This window comes from Labrus mixtus, chromosome 17, assembly GCF_963584025.1.
Source record: "Labrus mixtus chromosome 17, fLabMix1.1, whole genome shotgun sequence".
NCBI lineage: Eukaryota > Metazoa > Chordata > Actinopteri > Labriformes > Labridae > Labrus > Labrus mixtus.
The window spans coordinates 13,079,928-13,101,063 of record NC_083628.1 but is presented as its reverse complement, the minus strand read 5'-3'; the positions used below and the strand labels follow the sequence as shown (position 1 = coordinate 13,101,063).

The 21,136-nt window shown below is 41.0% G+C and overlaps 2 protein-coding genes across 2 annotated transcripts in view; one reads left to right on the top strand and one right to left on the bottom strand.

Annotated features, from left to right (window-relative positions):
• The window catches only part of nnt (nicotinamide nucleotide transhydrogenase), a 36,360-nt gene extending 29,788 nt beyond the window's left edge, over positions 1–6,572 (top strand). Inside the window, exons 19-22 of the mRNA XM_061061665.1 lie at positions 5–86; positions 1,632–1,750; positions 3,159–3,274; positions 3,983–6,572. Coding sequence (XP_060917648.1) covers positions 5–86; positions 1,632–1,750; positions 3,159–3,274; positions 3,983–4,132 — 467 coding nt within the window. The 3' untranslated portion in view covers positions 4,133–6,572. The remainder of the gene's footprint in view (positions 1–4; positions 87–1,631; positions 1,751–3,158; positions 3,275–3,982) is intronic.
• Positions 6,573–14,875: 8,303 nt separating this feature from the next.
• LOC132992620 (uncharacterized) lies at positions 14,876–17,198 on the bottom strand (the record flags this gene model as incomplete). Its single annotated transcript, XM_061062053.1, has 2 exons — positions 17,085–17,198; positions 14,876–15,448 (listed from the first exon to the last, which is right to left on the bottom strand). Coding segments are annotated over exons 1-2 (687 nt in total), but the record flags the coding sequence as incomplete, so codon positions are not given.
• Between the last annotated feature and the right edge of the window lie 3,938 nt (positions 17,199–21,136).

Sequence of the window (21,136 nt, the reverse complement as noted above, 5' to 3'; positions counted from 1 at the left end):
TCAGGTTATGGACTTTGCGCTGCAAAGGCCCAGTACCCCATCGCTGAGCTGGTGAAGATGCTTCATGAAGCTGGCAAAGATGTCAGGTAAATGGCTGAACTAAACAGATTTAGTTAAACTGTAAATGAACCAGGAGGGACAGAACCTTCACCGTAGGTTCCCCCCCTCCCTCGAAACTCACACCCCACACACATTCAAGACTGCACTGACACATCTTCTTTCAAATCACAGCTCAGGACTCACCTCATTCAACAAGCTTTAAGTGTGTGTTTGTATGTTGTTGTTTACAAGACCTGTGTGTAATGTTGCTATGATTGTTAGTTTGTTCCTACTGTGTTGTTTTGATCTGTCTATTTTTTTTTAACTAGCGTACATTGTCTTTGAGTACTTGAAAAGTGCTTTATAAATACATTTTATTGTTTTTGTTCAGAAAACCCGGTTACTTCTGTGTCTTATGCAAGCAGATTTGGAAGAAAAAGTAGTTAAAGTATGAGATATCTTCAAGAACAGGCAGTATGTATCCTTTGGGATTAACATGAGAGTAGATGAAAGTATGTGTAGAATAAGGAAGGTACCATTTACAAGACATAGAGGACAGAGAAGAAGAGGCTGAGGTTCTGGGCTTGATGACAAAAAGATGGGACAGGGCAGATAGGAAGACCTGTGTGTGTGAAGAAAGAATGAGTAAAAGGAAACCAGAAGAGAGGAGACGGAGGACAAGGTGGAGCGGAAGCTTGTGTAATTGCCCTGCCTCAGTTGTTTGATCCTGACTGTTGCAGCTGCTGCTACTTAGAGCATTTGTGCCTGATTAGAGGAAAGTGGGTGGTCAGAAAAAAAAAAAAACCTTTACCCTGATCTCTTCTGCTCCTATTTGTTCTCTTTTCTATGTTCTTTATGCTAATCCACTCTCCTGATTCATCACTTGTCTTCTACTTCTTAAAATGTGTCTTATGGGATTCTTCTAAACCTCTTTCTCACTCTTAATGTCCCACATGTCGCTCTGGATACCACAGTATCAAGGTTTTAAAGCAAAACACACTTTTCCTCCCCTCAAGTTAAAATCCTCTGCGTCGTACCACTGTCCGCTAATGCATGTGGACTGTACGGAATTAAACTAAAGGCAGAAACTGACGCTTTCAATCAGCAGCCGGTGTCTCTAATACATCCCAGAACTGGCAGGCCGTCCTCTCTCTGTATCTGCCTAAACTCGCCAAACAAATAGAAGATAAATCTCCGAACGGAGCTCGGTCACATAGCGAGGCGGCTGGAGCGCTGCATCCGCCAGACTTCAGTAGCTTCTGTTCATTTCCTACCTTGATTACATGACATGGCTAATTGAGTTTGAGAGATATGTGTACACCCAGTGACACATGCCCACACACGACAAATGATGTAAGGTGGAGGAGTGCAGCGGGTGATGTGTGTAACCACACCAAAGCCACCGACATCCCTCCACTCCGAGCCTCCATCTTATTGCCTCTATTTCTGTCCAGCTCCATTTACTTTGACTTCTTATCCCTGATCCATGTCTTTGTCTGGTTTTAAGAAAGCCGCGTTACAGTAAATGATGATCAATAAACAGGTTTGTAGACTGGGGACTCTGCTAAGGTTTTTTTTTTTGGTCCCCACAGGTTTGGAATTCACCCTGTGGCTGGCCGCATGCCTGGTCAACTCAATGTGCTGCTGGCTGAAGCTGGTGTCCCGTATGATATCGTCCTGGAAATGGAGGAGATTAATGAGGACTTCGCTGGTAAGATCCAGTCTGTCATTCTGCCTTTTATACACTTTATTTGCCATACATTTAATGCAGTATTGTTGTGTGTTAAATTTTGCGGCACCTTTTCAGAGAGTTGCCATCAAGGGGAGTATGTGTTAAAAAAAATAAGGTGTTAAAGGAGATGTTTGACAATTTGGGAAACGGACTTATTTGCTTTCTTTTCCAAGTGATGGGGGAGAAGATCAACGCTATTTTAAGTTGTTCTACACTATACAAGAATAGACCCAGAAGACAGCTAGCTTAGCGCCAAAGTGGCTAACGAGGGAAAGGCAGTGAGAATGATTTCTTCTAAGCTTTGGAAGTGTATTCTGATTGGCTTGTTGTCACAGCTTGAAACCCTGGAAAAAGGGGAGCCATCAGGCTAAGCTAACTGTGTCATCTTAGTCTTGGCAAGAAAATAAGTAGAAGTATTTCCCGAAGAGTAAATAATTCCTGGAAGAATATGCAACATTTTACATATAATTACAGAAGAAATCAAGTATATCATCTGCAAATGTCTCTGATTCATGACTAGCTACAATGAGTGAGAAGCGTGAGTCCCGCTAGCTGTACTGGTGTCGGCCTGTGTTTACATGATGTTTACAAAGACTGTTTTAGTCAAGGACTAGAGAAAAGAAGAATAACATACTCACTGCTTATTGGGATGTCACATAAGTGTGTTTAGATCACGGTCATTCAATGCCAATTTATGTGCAATGTGAAGCTACGAGCTAATTAAAGGGTGCTAACATTAGCCTGCTAACACAACAATGCAGGCCTCAGGCTTTTGCAGCTCGAACTGAGGACAATTTTGTCCGCCGCTTGGGCTTAATGGTGCGTTCTAATTGATAAGTCCTTTGTGCAAACACGTGTGTCACCGGAGGAGAGCGGAGGCTTCAGAATAGCTCAGGTGTCGCCAAACAGCAGTTTGTTGTTGGTGTATGTTTGTGCTCAAGGGCGACATCTACTGGATCAAAAAGACGCACAGTCTTCCTTTAAAACAAAGCTCCAAAATAAAAAAAAATATGGTATACATTTTTTGCTCAACAAAAGTTGATTTCACAAATAGAAATGGAGTAATAATCGTGTTATTGCTTATTAAGTAGAAACCATGTGTTGCATTCTTGATACTTCATACAGTTATATTTGTATTAATTTATTTCTTGGTAAAATTTTTATCTGTTGCATTTCTCTACTTGAAATAACACAATGTTGGGTTTCACACCAAAAAAAAGTTACTGCATGAACTTTTTTCCCACAATATTGATCCCATCTTCTCCAAATGTGTCATGCACCGTCTCCAAATAAATGAGCCATGAACTCGTAAACCATATGTCCAATTTACTAAATCCGGATCAACTTAATGAGATGCTTGATGTGAACTTGTTGTTTGTCTTGGCAGAGACCGACCTTACCCTTGTGATCGGTGCCAATGACACTGTCAACTCAGCCGCTCAGGAAGACCCTAACTCCATCATTGCTGGTATGCCCGTGCTGGAGGTTTGGAAGTCTAAGCAGGTGAGACATCTGGTAAACGTATGTTTGATAATGAGGCTGTCCTGAAGCCCGAAAAAGATAAAGAGGAATGGAGGATTTTACTGGACTGCTTTTTATCGCCACAACTGAATGTTGGAGTCTACACAACAGCAGAGGGGCCTCAATCTGAAGACACACACACACACACACACACACACACGCACACACACACACATATATACAGGCAGACATAAAAAATGCAAACTCACGCTCACACACACATGTTCTAAGGCTCTCATAAACACAGAGACAGATTGTTACAGTTCCAGGTGCGGTCCCATCCTGATCCCATTAGTGGTGACTGTGTCGCTGTGGAATGACGAGATTCGGAGCATCCCACTGGCACTGCTCCGAGATCTGGGATTTATAAAGCGCTCCTGCTAGTTTCCACACACTTTCCCTACGGGGGGAAATCAAAGAGGACAGTCTGTTTAACCACACACACTCATGCAGATGCACACAGAGACACACAGGCAGGTGTATAGCTGAAAACACAGAACTCTTTATGGCTATTTTTTAGTTTCAGTTTCTTATGTAGGCCTATTTATTTTACATTTGAAACACCGACATACGTTTTAGACTAGGCAGAATTGAATTTAAAGCTTCTTCAGCATTAGTGTCTGTAATTTTTTTCATTAAAGGCTTAGCATAACAAGAGTTTGTATGTGACTGTTTCTCCTCCCCCTCTAGGTGGTTGTGATGAAGCGTTCCTTGGGAGTGGGTTACGCTGCAGTAGATAACCCCATCTTCTACAAGCCCAACACTGCAATGTTGCTAGGCGATGCCAAGAAGACCTGTGATGCCCTGCAAGCAAAGGTCCGCGAGTCCCAGAACCAGTAAGGTGGGCCGAAGGACTCTCCGATAACAGCACACATGGATTAGGGAGGATGACGAGTCGGATCACAGCATTAAGATCCTCACTGTTCAACTTGAATGACAAAAATTGAGCAGTGATGATCAATAAAACAAAACAGTTGTTGGCACACCCTTCCTGTCATCTAGGAATAAAAGAAACAGTAACGTTGTTGTAAAAAAAACGTGTGCAGTAGGAGCCAAACAATGCAAATACAGTGAGTTTTAGTGCCGCCACATTGACAATATTCTTCCAGATTGTGTTTCTCTTTGTCAGATCTTTTATTCCTAGATCATAAAGAAGGGTAACCATGTGCATGTGGTCTGTAATCTGGAGAGCAGCTGACATAAAAGTCCTTTTAATTTTAGACACCTGTATTAATGTAAAACAATCGGAGCTGTAGGTACAGTAACATGTTAGATATGTTTAATTCACTTTTAGGATATAGTCAATAGTTGAGGGAAAATGTAAGATGCGTTGGAATAACAAAAGGAAAAATATAAAATGGTGAACCAGCAGAGGAAGAGGGATAAGACGCTTAAGCTCTTGATGTTTTCCCTCATTGTAAAGACTGTTCTATTCCTTCTTTTTCTCCAGAGATTTCTTTTGTTAGAGGAATTCGATGTTCCCTTTGATTGATATGTTTGCTTTAATCGTTATGTCACACTTTCTTCTTCTTTACAAGAAAAAGAAAAAAAGCATAATAGTTCAACATTGTTGTAAAGTTCTTTCAGTTTCAGATTTGTACTGTATTGAGAGATTTTTTGTATTCGGACTAATAATTAACTAAGAACATGCCTACATGATCACTATGCCAACTGTTGGAAGCTATTCATGCCATTTTTTTCTTTTTCTCTTTTTACCTGACTCTTGTGTCTTGTGACCTCCACCTTTGCCTTTTGTGCAGAAACCACACGTGGATTCAGAAACAGTTAAAAAAAATCCATTCAAACGTCGCCTATCGGGCATTCAATGCAATAAAACCAAATTGATCTGGTCTTTAATAAGTATGAGACCACAGCTGTCCTGTAACTCTTGTAAAGATGAAACAAACACTCTCAGAGATCTGATAGCCGAATGGATTTTATGATGTTTTTGAACCAGGTGTGTCTCGTCCTCTTGTGTGGTTCTGATATTACAGTACATGTGACGGTAGCCTTTGTGGTAAAAGAGGTTGTTTTGTTTTTTTCAAGTGAATGTGGCTCATACACTCCAATATGTGTTTCCTCATTATTGCTCTAGAGGGTAATGAAGGATCACTGTTTGTAAAGTACAGCCAGATGGTATCATTACTGATGTGTAGAGTCTAAAGCAACAAAGCCGTTAATTAGCTTGTTGATACATGTCAGAATACAGGATTTGTTTGAAGATATTATTAAGTGTGCATTTCCCAATTCTTTAGTTAAAGCTTATCATTTTGCCATAAACTTAAACTTGTGCCCCCCCCCCCCCCCCCCCCCCCCCCCCCCAATTTTTAAGATCTAACGGCACAAATATAGATGAATTGGTTGTTGTATAACCACTTGATTAAAGATCCCTGACATATTGACAGTAGTTCCCATTCTACACCTGACTTTACATAGCAGAGCCAATTGAACTAGACCACCAGAATTAAGAAGACACCAGAAGTCAATCAATGTTAGACATTCAGTTAACAGCAGATGAACTTGTAAGCAGTTTAAGGAACAATAGCTCCTGAAGTGACAGGCTGGTAGTTTTTGTTGTATTGAAATGTAAATGGAAGTACTGTTGGAGGTTGGTTATTATACTTTCACCCTGGGACCCGATACATCGTCAACTCTCCTACCTCTCCATAAAATGACCAATAACTTTCCATATGACCTTCATCAGACCAATATCCTTTAACTAACTAATGGACCAGTGATATTTCAGCCACCAACCTTAAATCAGCCATGCCTCTGTTATCCTAAACCTGACCAATTGCCTTCTGTTTTGTGTTCACATTGTGTTTATTTTTAACCATCAGACCTCAGTTTCCTGCTGGCTAGTTTTACTGTATGTTATGCAAGTGTAGAGCTGCAGATGTCATCGCTGCTCATGAAGGGTTAATATTTTTGCACGTCAATTTACACAAGAAATTGCTGTCTTTAATGACTGTTAGATGGGACATTTTTCTTACTATTTGTAGCTTGTTGCCACTTTTTCTATTGTATAGGTTTTGATGAAATTAAGGGAGAGGAAAAATCATAAATTCTTAAATGGCCAATATGCCCCCAAATGCCCTTATCGTTTGCCTTCTTGAGTATTTTTGTAAGGAAGCTATTTGTGTAGAGCAACAATTGGGCTTATGAAGTTGTACGATGTTACAGTGCACCATGTAAGGAAGATGAAATGTACTGTGAATGTTTTCCCTCTTGTTTATCATGGAACATTTTCATCCCTAATAAAACCTGTATTTACACTAGATGTTGGCTGAAGCTGTCCCTGACACGCTCTTAAAGGTGTTTGATTTCACTAATAATAAACAAGTTGATCTGCACGGTTTCCCCCCGAGGTCTTCCACAGCTAGATGGTAATCTTACCTGCCAACGTTTGCACAGTGAGGTTAAACACTCAAATATTTGCAGAAATTACCTGGATGATGGGCTGGCATCCACACTTGCAAATATAATTTAAAATGCTACATTCATGCTTCTTTTGGATAGACTAAATTAATGTAAATAATACATGCAGATTTACTTGAATGTTGTTCACAATTTGGAAAGCAGAACTTTCATTGGTAATTTTTAAAGCAAGATAAAGCAGTTCAGCTAATAAAAAAAATGTAATCTGAAGGTTCCTTGACAAGAAAAACAAGTAAAAAATATATTATTTAATTTAATGTACTCCACATTCTTCAGGGGAACACACTGCCACCCTTTAAATGAAACACAGATGCATAGTATAAGATAGAAATTAGGTTGCAAGATACATTTTTTTATATATATATTTATTTTACATCTCTAGGATTCATTGGGATGCATAATCAGTGAAGTTCCTTGGGTCATTGGGGGCTTCATCAGACCTCTGATGTTGAAATAGGATAGTGGTATACCTACAAATTGTGTAAAAGATACTGAGCCTTTTTATTTAAAAAACAGTCAAGATGTTGACACACATCTGGGATGGCGTATCTTTTTAAAAACGATAGCAACAATAGTCATGTATCTCCCCCAAAAAAACAAAGTTATGAGATGACCACAACAGTTCTGCCTAGATGAGGGATTAAAGGGAGAAGATGCCACCTATCTAACCTCAAAGTGTCCCTGTGCAAACACAACAGGATCGCATGCGTCCATGCTGAGGGCTGTGATAATAACTGAAATGTAAATATCAGTTTGTGTTACATTTTCACCTACAAGCGCCACTTGATTGCTATTCATCAGTGCAGAAGTGAACTGGAGGTACTTAGAAAGGGGAGTGGTGCCCACAGAGATGCAGCAGATTAGAATGTAGATAGATTTATGAGGATGGGGATCGCATGTGTGCACGATGAGGGTGACTTCATCCTGTAACAAGTGGCACTCAGACAGGCTGTTATCTGCGCCCAAGCTTGAGGAGATCTGAAGGGAACTGTCACTCCCACAGCAGAGGAGAGATGCAGCGATAGTGATTAAGGAATAAGTTGAGATATGACTTTTTTTGTGTGCATAATATGTCTTAAATGTTAGCTTTTTTAGAGACAGTGTAAATATTTATTTTAATCTAATTTACCTACTGGGGCTTTTATTTCTGATGAATTAAGAATCTGCAGATTCTAAGAGTCTAAGGTGTGTGTTTATGTCCAAAACAGCGAAAAGTAGAAGACACAGCATGAAGATCCAAGGTATGATAAAAGCTGAGGTGACAGTCTTCTCAACTCAAGCTGGCCTATTGTCACACAGCCAGCATGTTCCAGCCACAATAAGCCTCCATCCCTCCTCCCTACATGGATATTCTGTCCTTCCTGAAAAAAAGACAGGGGTTGTTTTGCCTGGCCTTGCATGCAATTTGACGTAGAGGGTATTTGGTTATTTATAACAGGTGTGTATGTCTTGGTGGATCCTTCCAATGATGACATGTAGTAAGGGGTTTCCTTGTTTGATAAGGTCAGTGAGCATGCATGGACTTGTGAGGGAGGAAAATATGTGTGTTGCTGACAAAGTGTTCAGACTACTCTTACTTATTTTTCAAGGAAACTGTAGGTTCAGAAATACAAATACACATACTTCAAGTCATGTGTGGATTAATTAGACAAATGGCCCTTATTCGGGTTCCTATTTACACCTTGTATCTCCTTACGGTATTTATAGAAACGTACCATGTACATTAAAACACCAAGAGCTTGGTAGACAAATTACAATACCTTACAGTCCACATGTATAACTTTACATATGCTTTTATTTATGTTACTGTGTATTCCCAGACAGTTTCCATCTAAATATTTATAAGAAATCAACTGCCACACAATGCTTTAGCATTTCCTGAGGCTCTGGGGTCCTTTGCCAGTTCCCATCTACTCCCAGTTTGTAACCCCAAGTTACAGTAGGAAGTGTTTTTCTAATGCACTCACATGTTTCATGAATTAGATTTTATATCTGTCAGTATTTCCACCTATAAAAATGTGTTGTATTTTATAAACTGATAGCATGCTTTCCTTTGGAAAATCCAACAAAACTTTTTCTCTGGAATGAGGTAATTACAATAAAATGAAATACTCAAATACAAGTAGCCTATCAGTGAAATATACAAAGCAGCATTACATTAGTAACCCTGCTAACATGTTTTGATTTAGGCATGTTGTGGCATGTGGTGCAACACAGTGATTCTAATAATGTTCGTTAAATGTACCACAAAAAGACAAAATAAACAACAAATAACGAAACCTGTAATAAATATGACCCGACTATGACCTAAGGACAAATTGGACTGGCTGTACTGATAACTAAATCAAACGCACCCTCTCGTCCTTCTAGTGTTAATTTAAGCCTTCATTGCTCCGCCCACTTTTTCTTTGATCTCGGTAGTAATGAATTGCGCCCTTAGGTAGCAGCTAGCATCAAAAGTTAGCTAGATATTTAGTTTCAGACCTCGGAAAATACCACACGCTGATTTATATGGAAGCTAGCCCGGGAGTTGAGATGTATTGCACGATAAAAGAGGTTTGTGTTTACGAAAAATATTAACTTTTCCTGGTGTACTTTACTGGGTTTGGGGCTCAAATGACGCTTCAAGTCCGTCATCAAGTGCGCCTCGTCCTGGTTTGATTTTGATTTATCTGCTCCTCCTGAAAAACTTCGTTGAGGACCAAGCTTCACTTCATCAAGCGAAGTAAGTAGCATAAAAAGCATCTTGCAGAATGTGACAACAATGTTTTTGCTTTGTACACTGTCCCTCTGCTGGCTGCCAGAGCTTATTTGGTGTATTGGTTTGCTATTAAGTGACGTAATCGTTTTCTTTGGTTGCCTTTTGAGGTTTGAATTATTTTGGCTGAATTGGTTTGAGCACAGAGATTATTACTGTTTTAGGTGGTTTCTAAATGGTTTAGCATTATGGAGATCATGGCAGTGATGGCGTAGTTGATTGACATCTCCCACTTTCCATTTACATCATAATTAAAGCAAATTTTCCATGGTGTTTTCAGATTAATATTAGTTTTTTATTGAGCTTTGGTGAAATCAGCTTGTGGATATATGTGTTTATCCTTCCCGTGGATCAATATATTTTTCATATTAAGCTTACCTATTGTTTTTTCTGTGCTACTTCTTTACACAGTCCAATCAGAGTGTCAGTGCAATCATACAGTAATAATAATTAATGGTAATAGCTCAAGTGGAGCTCCAAATCCAGCAGCATAGGCTCATAATGATCAATTACAATAGTTATCAAATAATTGTGTAACGTTTGTACTTAATTAAAAAAAAAAAAAAAAAAAAAAGTGATAGCCCCAACTGTCTCATGTATCAGCCACTGGGGTTATTGCTTCTTTCACAATCCCGCCATCTGTGAATGTCTTCTTGAAAGGGGTGAACTGATTCTAGGGCTTCTAGGGATATAGTTCAACCATCACAATTTTAGCAGCTACGTGCACCTGAAGCACACACGATGACGCATCATAAGTTACAATCACTGTGCTGGTCATGCAAATTAAACATATGAACTTCGTTAAAAATTGTTAATGACATACAAGTAACATACAGGTAAAGAACAATTTAACAGTGATAATAAATCATCATCAGCGGCCGGCTTGTGCAGTGTTTCCCACACATAGACGACACCTGGCTGGCCCACCCAAGTATATTTCCAACCAGTTTTTACTAAGAATGTGAGAACAGACACTGGATCCTATTTCTCTTCTAAACACATTTCTAATGAAAAAGTGCATCATTTTACGGAGGAACTTTTTTTGTCTTTTAAAAACCTTGAGAAAACAAAAGAACAGTTACTGTACTGTTTCTAAGGAAATTAGGCACAGCAGAATACAAAAGAATATAAAAAGGCACCTTTAGGGTGGTTTTTTTTCTTCCAATTACGATCATACTACTATTAATGGCAGATTTTCTTTTCACACCCAAGAACATCTCTGCCTTGTCACCATGTAGTCTGTTTCTTCTCTCATCTACCACGTTTCCAGCCAAGCTGAACAAGCGCTCACTGTCAAAAACTTGTACACGGGACAGAGAGTAACCTTCAGGCCGGAGGAGCAAGTGCTGCGAAACGGTCTTTGTAGCTCGATGCTTTTTCACCTCTGCTGATGGCCACCTCAGACAGTTAACTGTTAACCTGCATGAAGGACTGTTAAGCAGTTGCTCCCCCTCAGATTTCTCCTTCAGTATTTTTTCATGTGCAGAAAGCAGAAGGCTGTAGATGTTTTTTAACAGGAGGCATTTCTGTGGCAGGTGCGTGCTGTGGGTTTTTATTCAATAGGTTCTTCTGGCCAGGATCAAGAGCAGTGGCGAAAGTGTGCAGTAGCTATTTCTCGATGTTGTTGAACCTTCTCTGAACGTCTTCCAACAATGTGGTTTTTGCGGCTGTTGTTGAGCTCATTTGCTTTTTTGAGGTCCTCAAAAGCTGCTAGGATGTTTACCACATTACCAGTTAGCCCCCACTGATGGGTGTTGAGTGTGGCTGGCAGCTCATAGTCAGCTGGGTATGCCCCTGGAGCATGTCTCTTATCCAGCAGTAATTGCAGTTAAATGCTTTTCCATCTATTGGGAACTTTTTGCTGCAGTTATTTTTTGGGCTGATCCAGCTGTGTTGTGTTTTGTTTTGTTTATTAGGATCCCCATTAGCTGCTATTCTTCCTGAGGTCCACCACAACAACCATTACAGTCTGGATGTCATAAAGTCTTGAGTAGGCAGGTAGCGAGTGTTTAAAATCTCTGATAATCTTCCATCCAGCTGCCATTGTGTCAATGATGCTGTGCTGGGGAAGCAGACCCTTATCCCCCCCTTATGTTAGCTTATGTTAGCTCAACATGACATCAGACTTATAACATTAGGGCTGTGCTCAAAATATCGATATGGCAATATATTGTTATGTGCAAATACATAAATGCAGATGTTACAGAATCGATATGGCTGCGATAGTGCAAGACATGTAGAAAAACGCTACACTGTCAAAAAACCCTCCAGTAAGTTACAAACATCTGAACAGTATCAATTACGATAGAGTTGCTCGTGTGACTTCCACCAGCCCAGTGGATCTTCTGTGAGTGCCAGTGGTGTGACTTCCTGGTATTTTTTCACCTCCTGGTGACCTGGCAGATAATGATTTTGGTAAGGCTCCAACATCACTATAAGTCTGACCAAGCATGTCTGCTAGTCCACATGCCTTCCTCATCTTGGCTGGTATGACAGGGGGTCCTCGATCCTCTTCAGTTGGTTTCTTCCTAGTGTTCCTGGGCTTCTCTCTCAGGGATGGTCGTCTGCCTGATTTCTTCCATGTAGAATACGCACAGGGAGAGGGAATAGATATTAGGGCTGAGAATCTTTGGGTGTCTCACGATTTGATTCGATTTTGATTCTTGGGATCACGATTCGATGCTGAATTGATTTTCGATTCAAGAATATTCTGGATTCATTGACGCATGGATTCAAAGTCTATTTATGAATTAGTACATACTTAAGGATCTTCTCCTGTCATCTGTGAGACTGGATGCATTTCTTGTTGCTCTATTTGGCATTCTACTGAGTTAAAGAGCTAGCCTTCGCACTCAACAGGGAGTGACTGATCAGCCCAAAAAATAATAATAATGATCGATTTTTAGAAGTTATGAATCGATTTTAAAACTTAGAAGAGAAGAAGAAGGGTGTTGTTCAGGCAAGCCGTCCATCAAAGATCCTGTGGGGAGGGGGGTCGTTGTTCTGGCAGGCTGTCAACCAACGATCTCGAGGAGCCTAAGAGAGCTCAAGAGCTCCTAGGAAAATAGGTGGTTAGTGACTGAGATTTACAGATAGATACATGCAGTAATATGATGTACTGTATGCACAATGAGAGAGAGAGAGAGAGAGGTGCCAGTTCCCCCAGTGGTCTAAGCCTATAGCAGCATAATTAGGAGCTGGTCTGCACCAGCTCCAGCCCTAACAATAGGATTTATCAAAAAGGAAAGTTTTAAGTCTATTCTTAAAAATACAGACTGTGTCTGCCTCCCAGACTAATAGGATTTGATGGTCAATAGTGACAAAAGCAGCACGAAGATCCAACAAGACGAGCACAGAGAGAAGTCCCCTGTCTGAAGCTAGAAGTAGGTCGTTTGTAACTTTAACTAGTGCAGTCTCAGTGCTATGGTGGACTCTAAATCCTGACTGAAACTCCTCAAATAAACTGTTGTCATGGAGAAAGTCACACAGCTGATTAGCTACCACTTTCTCCAGGATCTTTGAGCTATAAGGAAGGTTGGATATAGGCCTATAGTTGGCTAAAGTTGCTGAATCTAGAGTAGGCTTTTTAAGTAGATGTTTGATTACTGCTACTTTAAATGACTGTGGTACATAGCCTGCCAGTAAAGACATATTGATCATATCTAATATAGAGTTGCTAACTAAGGGAAAGACTTCCTTAAACAGCTTGGTTGGGATTGGGTCTAAAAGACAGGTTGGCGGTTTCGACGCAGAAATAATTGAATTTAGTTCTGAAAGGTCGATTGGAGAAAAACAGTCAAGGTTAATATCAGGTCCTGGAACTGTTTCTGCCATATCAGAGGTATCTGCACCAGGTAAGGGCAGGAGGTTACCAATTTTGTCTCTGATGTCTAGAATTTTGTTGTTAAAAAAGCTCATGAAATCATTACTGCTGAGTTCTAAAGGAATACAAGGCTCAATGGAGCTATGACTCTCTGTCAGCCTGGCTACAGTGCTGAAAAGGTATCTAGGATTGCTTTCCTCGATTAGAGAGGAGTAGTAGGCAGCTCGAGCGTGACGTAGAGCCTTCATATATTTATTATGACTATCCTGCCAGAATAAACGAGATTCTACCGTTTTGGTAGAGTGCCATATTCTTTCAAAATTTTGCGACGTTTGTTTTAGAGTACGGGTTTCTGAGTTGAACTATGGAGCTAGTCTCTGCATTTGATTACCTTCTGTTTTAGGGGAGCAATCGAATGAAGAGTAACTTTCAGCGAATCCACTGCACTATCAACAAACTGATCCAGCTGAGAGGGACTTAAGCTATTATAAGACTTTCCAACTGGGTTAAAAGACGGTACTGAATCAAAAGCAGCTGAAATAGCTTCCTTAAATTTAGCTACAGCACTATCAGATAAACTTCTAGAGAGCACATTTTTATTAAGCAGAGATAATTCTGGTAAGACAAAGTCAAAAGTAATAAGGAAATGGTCTGATAGAAGAGGATTTTCTAGGAAAACTGTAAGGTTATGGATTTCGATGCCATAAGCTAAAACAAGATCCAGGGTGTGGTTAAAACGATGAGTAGGTTTGTTTACACCCTGGGTGAAACCAATAGAGTCTAATAATGACATGAAAGCTGTGCTAAGGCTATCATTATCAACATCCACATGGATATTGAAGTCACCTACAACAATTATTCTATCACTGCTAAGGGCTACATTTGATAAAAATTCTACAAATTCAGATAGAAATTCAGAATATGGGCCAGGAGGGCGGTAAACTACAACAACTAGAACTGGCTGAAAGGTTCTTGAGACTGGATGTGAAAGACTAAGAACAAGGCTTTCAAAAGAAGAAAATTTCAGCTTTGGTCGAGGGTTAACTAGAAGACTAGAGTTAAAAATAGCTGCTACTCCACCACCTCGTCCAGTGTCTCAAGGTATGACTATTAAAATGAGGAGTGGATTCTAAAAACTAACATATTCATCTTGACACAGCCAGGTTTCAGTCAAACAAAGTAAATCAACATGCTGATCTGACATCAGATCATTCACTAAAAGAGATTTGGATGCTAAGGACCTAATGTTTAAAAGTCTGCAATGAATTTTCAGATCTTTTTGCAAAATTGTATTCGTAGTTTTAATTCTAATGAGATTTTGACGATTTACGCCTTTTTTTTCTACGTTTGGATGACTTATAAAAACGGGTCTGGGCCGGGGGACAGACACAGTATGTATAGTATTATAATTACATTTAGATTTAGAGTTACAGCTATAGTGACTGGGAGACTGATCTAAGGGAGGCGCAGAGAAGTGTGTAAGACTGCAGCTCTGCCTCCTGGTCTGAACTCTGTGTTGTTGTCAAGGTTTTGGACAAATAACCTCTGCTATTTTTCTAGATAATAGAGCTGCACCGTTCAAAGTGGGATGGATGCCGTCTCTAGCTAGCAGACCAGGTTTTCCCCAAAAAGACTGCCAGTTATCTATGAAGCCCACATTGTTTGCTGGACACCACCTAGACAGCCAGCGGTTGAGTGATGACATGTGGCTATACATGTCATCACCGGTCTGATTTGGGAGGGGTCCAGAGAACACTACGGAGTCCGACATCGTCTTAGCAAAAGTACACACCGAGTCCACATTAACCTTTGTGACTTCCGACTGGTGTAGTCGGGAGTCATTAGTTTCGACATGAATTACGATTGTGTCAAATCTACCTTTAGTCTTTGTCAGCAACTTTAAATTAGATGCGATGTCGCCCGCTCTGGCCCCGGGTATACACCTAACTATGCCCGCTGACTTCGCTAGCTTCACGTTTCTGACTATGGAGTCTCCAATAATCAGAGTTTTATTCTCAGTGGGTGTGTTGCTGAGTGGGGAAAATTTGTTTGAAACATGAAGTGGTTGGTGGGGAACCGTGTGCTTCGATTTTCGACTATGCTTCCCTCGGACAGTAACCCAGCCACAGCCTCCTGGCTGGGGGGAAGCAAAGCTATGTCGACCCGCACCGGCTACAGGTGGCTGGCTAACTACTTCTGCATACGATGGCTCTGACTAAGTGGTGCGGAGCCGTCTCTCTAACTCAGACACCCTCGCCTCCAAAGTTAAAAATAACGTAAACGTAAAAAGTAACTTAACATCTGACACGTAGAGCAGGAGAGAGCAGGAGAGGGAGAGACAGAAAAAGAAGCCATTGTAAATAAAGCTAACTGCTAAGCTAGGCTAAGAGTAGGTAGCTAAAATAAACAAAAATGTTTAGCAGGTTTGTCGCTAGAGAGAAAGAGTGCTGTGTTGGAAACAACAGTCGTAAGTCGTAAGAAACTAGGCAAAATTAACAATTAAGCTTTTAGCTTTAACTATCAGCACTGAACAACACAGTACAGCGGAACACAGAACAGGAAATGATGCAATACGCTCACCCGTAGTACATGGCTGCTGTCTCTGTCTGGCCATGTCATAAGCACTATTCCATCTCGTGCTGACATCAGTCTGGAGTTTGTGGGTTGGGGGCTGTAACAGTTTCTGTTTTGTCTCCAAAGCGTGGTTTGCCACCGTGCTTCTGCCAGTAATACGCTGCTCTCTCCCCATGAGCCTGCCTACTGCAGGCAGATTTAACACCTGCCACTTGACATGCATGTAACCTGCTAATTGAATGGCAATATTCATATTAGCAGCGTTGTCAGTAACGACCACCAGATTTTTGTCTGCAATCCCCATTCTTGTTCTGCAATTTGCAGGAGGTGTGCAATGTTTGTGACTTTCATGTACAGCTCTAGTCTGGAGAACCTGAAACAGCAGCTTCCAGTTATCAGTCACAAAATGGGGTGTTATAGTCACATATGAATCCACTGCCTGCGAAGTTCACATATCACAAGTTAACGCAACCCTTTCTGCTGTTCTCAAACTTTCCTCAACTTTAAGCTTCACTGCTCTTTATTGCTTCAGTACGGCTGTGTCCGTGAAATGACGTCGCCATGGAGTCACATACCTTGGTTCCAGTGTTTTTAGCATGTAGCTAAAATCCTAATTTTCCACAATGTTATGTGGCCTCAAGTCTTTGCACTTGAAGAATGTAATGGATTGTGTTGTTTTCTTTTCACACTCTGAATTGGGAGGCAGCTTTGTCTGGCTCAGTGAGTCCGGTGTCAGCTGGTTTTTTAGTAGCGCTGATTTAGTAGCGCTGAGAGTAAAAAAAACAAGAACATTGAGCAGGACAGCTCTACTTCTGATTCTCAGCCCAGATCGTCTCCTCAGAGAGTGCAGCCTAAAAATAGTACGTCTGATCAGAGGATGGAGGGTTTAAAACGCTGAGGGCAGCAGGGACACGTAAACACAACGCTGAGAGGGTATCGATACGATCACGGTCATAGAGTTGGGGGCAGAATTACCACCTTATCTGGACATTTTTCTACTCAAACATTTCACTCCAAGGACAACCAAGCTGACACAAACGAGGGAAGAAGTTGTATCCAAGTACAAAAAGAGCTTGGGACTGGATAAATTTGACACCGGCCATGCCGCCACTCACCTCACCTCACCTTCTGAATGCGTCAGCTGTCTCTGCCTAAGCCAGAAAATATCAGAGCTGGAAGGAAGAATATCCATTTTGTACCAGTTGAAAGATGAAGAAAAGGTCATCGACTCCTTGGTTACATTGGGCCCAGTTGCCTCCTCCTCTGGAGAACTTGACACTACTGTTCAGTGTGTGGACATCACTGCGGCTCATGCTATGGGCTACTGGTCAAGGCTAGGAGCTAAGCCAAAAGCCCCTGTCAGCTCCACGCCAAGCAAGAAGGAGCCATGGACTACTGCCCTTAAAGGTAAACAAAGTAGGAAGCCCCCGGCTCCCCAACCTGTGGCTCTCCAGCTGTCCAACAAGTTTTCCATCCTGGACGAGGAGGATTTTCCCCCTCTTGCCGTCCACTGCACCCCACGATCTTCCCCGGACTCTGATGAGCCCATGTTCCCGCAGCTACTCTTCTCGGTGGTGTCCAAGCTGTCCTCATCCCCTAACCGGCGTCACTCACACCAGCGGACCTTGTTTGCACACCCCGGCTGTATACATTTTACCCCACACCCTGTACCAAACAGGCCAGTCCAGGCTACCGAGTCGATGAAGGCTCACCCTGGGCCGCGACTCCCCGCCCATTCTCCACGGTACAGCTACAAACGCACCTCTAAGGTGCCCTCTCCGGTGTGGGCTTTGCACTCCCCAAATCCTACTACACTCATTATCGGTGATTCTATTGTCAGACACATAAGATCCAAAATGGCTGCAATGTACTGCTTTCCTGGAGCCAAGGTTTTGGACCTGGTTCCGCAGATCCCGTCTCTGCTGAATAAACATTCTGACGCCAAAAATGTTGTGATCCATGTTGGCACCAATGATATATCCAACCGCCAGTCTGAAGCACTTAAACAGGATTTTAACAATCTTTAGTTGTACTCAAGGACAGCAAAAAATCCATCTGTATCTCTGGACCCACCCCCTCCTTCCATTGAGGTGTAGAGCACTTTAGCAGGCTGCTCAGTCTCAACACTTGGCTTCAGTCAGTATGTCCCTCTCACGGCTTAATTTTTATTGATCATTTTAATCTCTTCTGAGAGCGTGCTTCATTTTTTGGCTGAGATAGCATTCACCCCAGTCCACTTGGCACTAAAGCCCTTGCTGCAAACATATTCCATTCCTCTTCTACTGCCAGACGCACTTGACTTATCACCGATGCCGCACTAGACAAAGTTGCGGTCACGGTGCGGTCAGCCCCCTCACTGAGTCTGTCACTCACTACTTTTCCCGCTAGCTCCACCTATAGGTGTAGACAACCAACTACCTCGAGCATTGCCTCACCTACTCCTGTGATTATAACGCGAAGGCTTATTTGACAGACAGGGGCATACCACATAGAAATCTAAATAATCTTTTAGAAATCCAGACACACATATCAACCACAACACCAAGCAAAAATGCACTTAAACTAGCACTTTTCAACGTGAGATCTCTGTCTAGCAAAACATTTATTTTAAATGATTTTATTTCTTCTGATAACTCAGATTTCATGTTTCTAACGGAAACTTGGCTACAACCTAATGACTACAGCCAGCTTATTGAATTGTGCCCCAAACACTATGACTATTTCAACCAACCCAGGGTCAGTGGTCGTGGTGATGGTATAGCGTATAGAAAGAGTTTTATATGCCAGCAAATCACTTGTACTGAACTCTTTTCTTTTGAAGTTCTCACCTTTAAACTGTGTGGTCCTCACCCAATTCTATTTGTATTATCTATCGTCCTCCAAAACCAACAGGCAGGTTTTAGCAGAACTCCCTGAATTTCTATCCACCTTAGTTTTAAACAATGACAGAATTGTTTTATGCGGTGATTTTAATATCCATGATGATGACCTAAATAGTATTCAAGCAGCAGACTTTTTAACCATCACCACCTCTTTCAATTTTCATTTTGTTTTTACCCTTGGTGTGGAAATATCTTCTGTTGAATTATGTGATTTTACTATATCTGATCACAAATGTATAATTTTTGACTGTGAATCACCAGTCATGGATACTGTCCCTCCCAGACCCCTGTGCACTCACATCTTTAATGAGCAAAGTACCTCAAAGTTCTGTCAAGTGTTTGAATGCCAAAGTCAGCAACTACCTGAATATTCCAATACTAATGATCTAACTGACCACTATGTGTCTGTCCTCACTGAATGTTATTGCACCTGTTAAAGTGAGGTCTAAAAACGTCAAAAGTAAAGCAGCCTTGGATTAATGAAAATATTCGCAGCTGTAAAAAGGACTGTAGGAAAGCAGAACGCAAGTGGAAAGAACTGGTCTACAAATACACAACAATATCATGAAGGACTTTTTAACACAATACAACAGAATGGTTAAGAATGCAAGAACACAATATTTTTCTGAACTAATCTCCTCCAATCAACACAACCCAAGAATCTTATTCAAGACAATCAACCAACTGGTAAATCCAGATCCTCCAAGTGCTTCAGTTTACAGTAACTTGGAGCGTGAAAAGTTTTTTATCTTATTTTACTGATAAAGTGGAGTCAATCAGAGCCTCAATTACCCCAAATTTTAGCTGCTCTGACTCCCTTCACCCTCAAGATAGTTTCAGTTTTATTCACTTTAATCAATTTAACCAGTTTTATGCAGTTACTTTAGCTGAACTTTTAGAAATAGTATCACATATGAGAGTGTCTTCTAGCCCTCTCGATGTGATTCCAACCAAGTTCTTATTCAAAGTAATGGACTCTATCGGGCCCTGGCTGCTTTCAATTTTTAACAGTTCCTTGTCCAAGGGTTGTGTCCCTGACTATTTTAAAACTGCCTGTTTACATCCACTGCTGAAAAAACCTGGACTAGACCCCTCCCTGCCTCAGAACTGCAGGCCAATTTCCAAATTGCCTTTTATTTCCAAGATTTTAGAAAAGATTGTGTCAAAACAAATTCTGGCTGTACTGGAAAATAATAGTATCTTTTCTGATTGCCTTGCTTAAGGTAACAAATGACCTTTTAATTGCCGCTGATCAAGGTATTCGCTCAGTCCTGGTACTCCTTGATCTTAGCGCAGCCTTCGACACAATTATTCACAACATCCTGTTAAACAGACTAAGGCACTGGGTCGGGGTTTCTGTTACAGCCTTAGACTGGTTTAAATTGTATCTGTCCAATAGAAGGTGCTGTGTGTCTGTTGATAACTTTACCTCAGCCTTCTCTTGTGTGAAATATGGTGTGCCGCAGGGGTCGGTCTTGGGGCCCATTTTATTCTGCCTATACATGCTCCCCTTAGGGCATATCATGAATAAACACGGGTGTGTTATTTCATTTTTATGCTGATGATACGCAGTTGTACCTGCCTGTTAAATCGTTAGAGCAAGGTATGCTGAGTTCTGTGAAAAACTGCCTGTCTGAGATTAAGAGCTGGATGTCAAGTAACTTTTTGTAATTAAATTCCAGCAAGACTGAGATCATTTTAATTGGACCACAGCACATGCTGGTACCCTAGTAAACCACATCAAACCTGCTGCAAAAAATCTCGATTTTACATGCTTTTATCTCATCATGTCTTGACTATTGTAGCAGCCTTTTTACTTGCCTGAACAAAAAATCTATCGATCGACTGCAGTTGGTACAGAACTCAGCTGCCAGGCTTTTAACTAGAACCAGAAAGCATGACCACACCGCTCCTGTTTTAGCATCTCTACACTGGCTCCCTGTGTGTTTTAGAATTGATTTTAAGATTTTACTGATTACTTTTAAAGCTCTCCATGGCCTTTCCCCCAGCTATTTATCAGACCTTTTACTACCTTACAAACCCACACGCACATTTAGATCCTAGGGCAGAGGTCTCCTGGTGGTTCCAAATGCAAAATTAAAAACAAAAGGGGATGGAGCATTCTCCGTGAGGGCTCCAAGACTATGGAACGACCTACCCGAGGAGATCAGATCGGCAGTATCAGTCATCTCTTTTACAGTATTCAAGTCCCTTCTTAAGACACACTTTTTCTGGCGAGGCTTTCCTGATTTTTGTTGATTTTAAATTGTTACTATTTTCACTTTTTAGAATTCCTTTAAAATAATTGTATGTATTTTACAGTTCTTTTAAAAGGGATTTTATATCTTAAAGTGATTGTTATTCCTTAA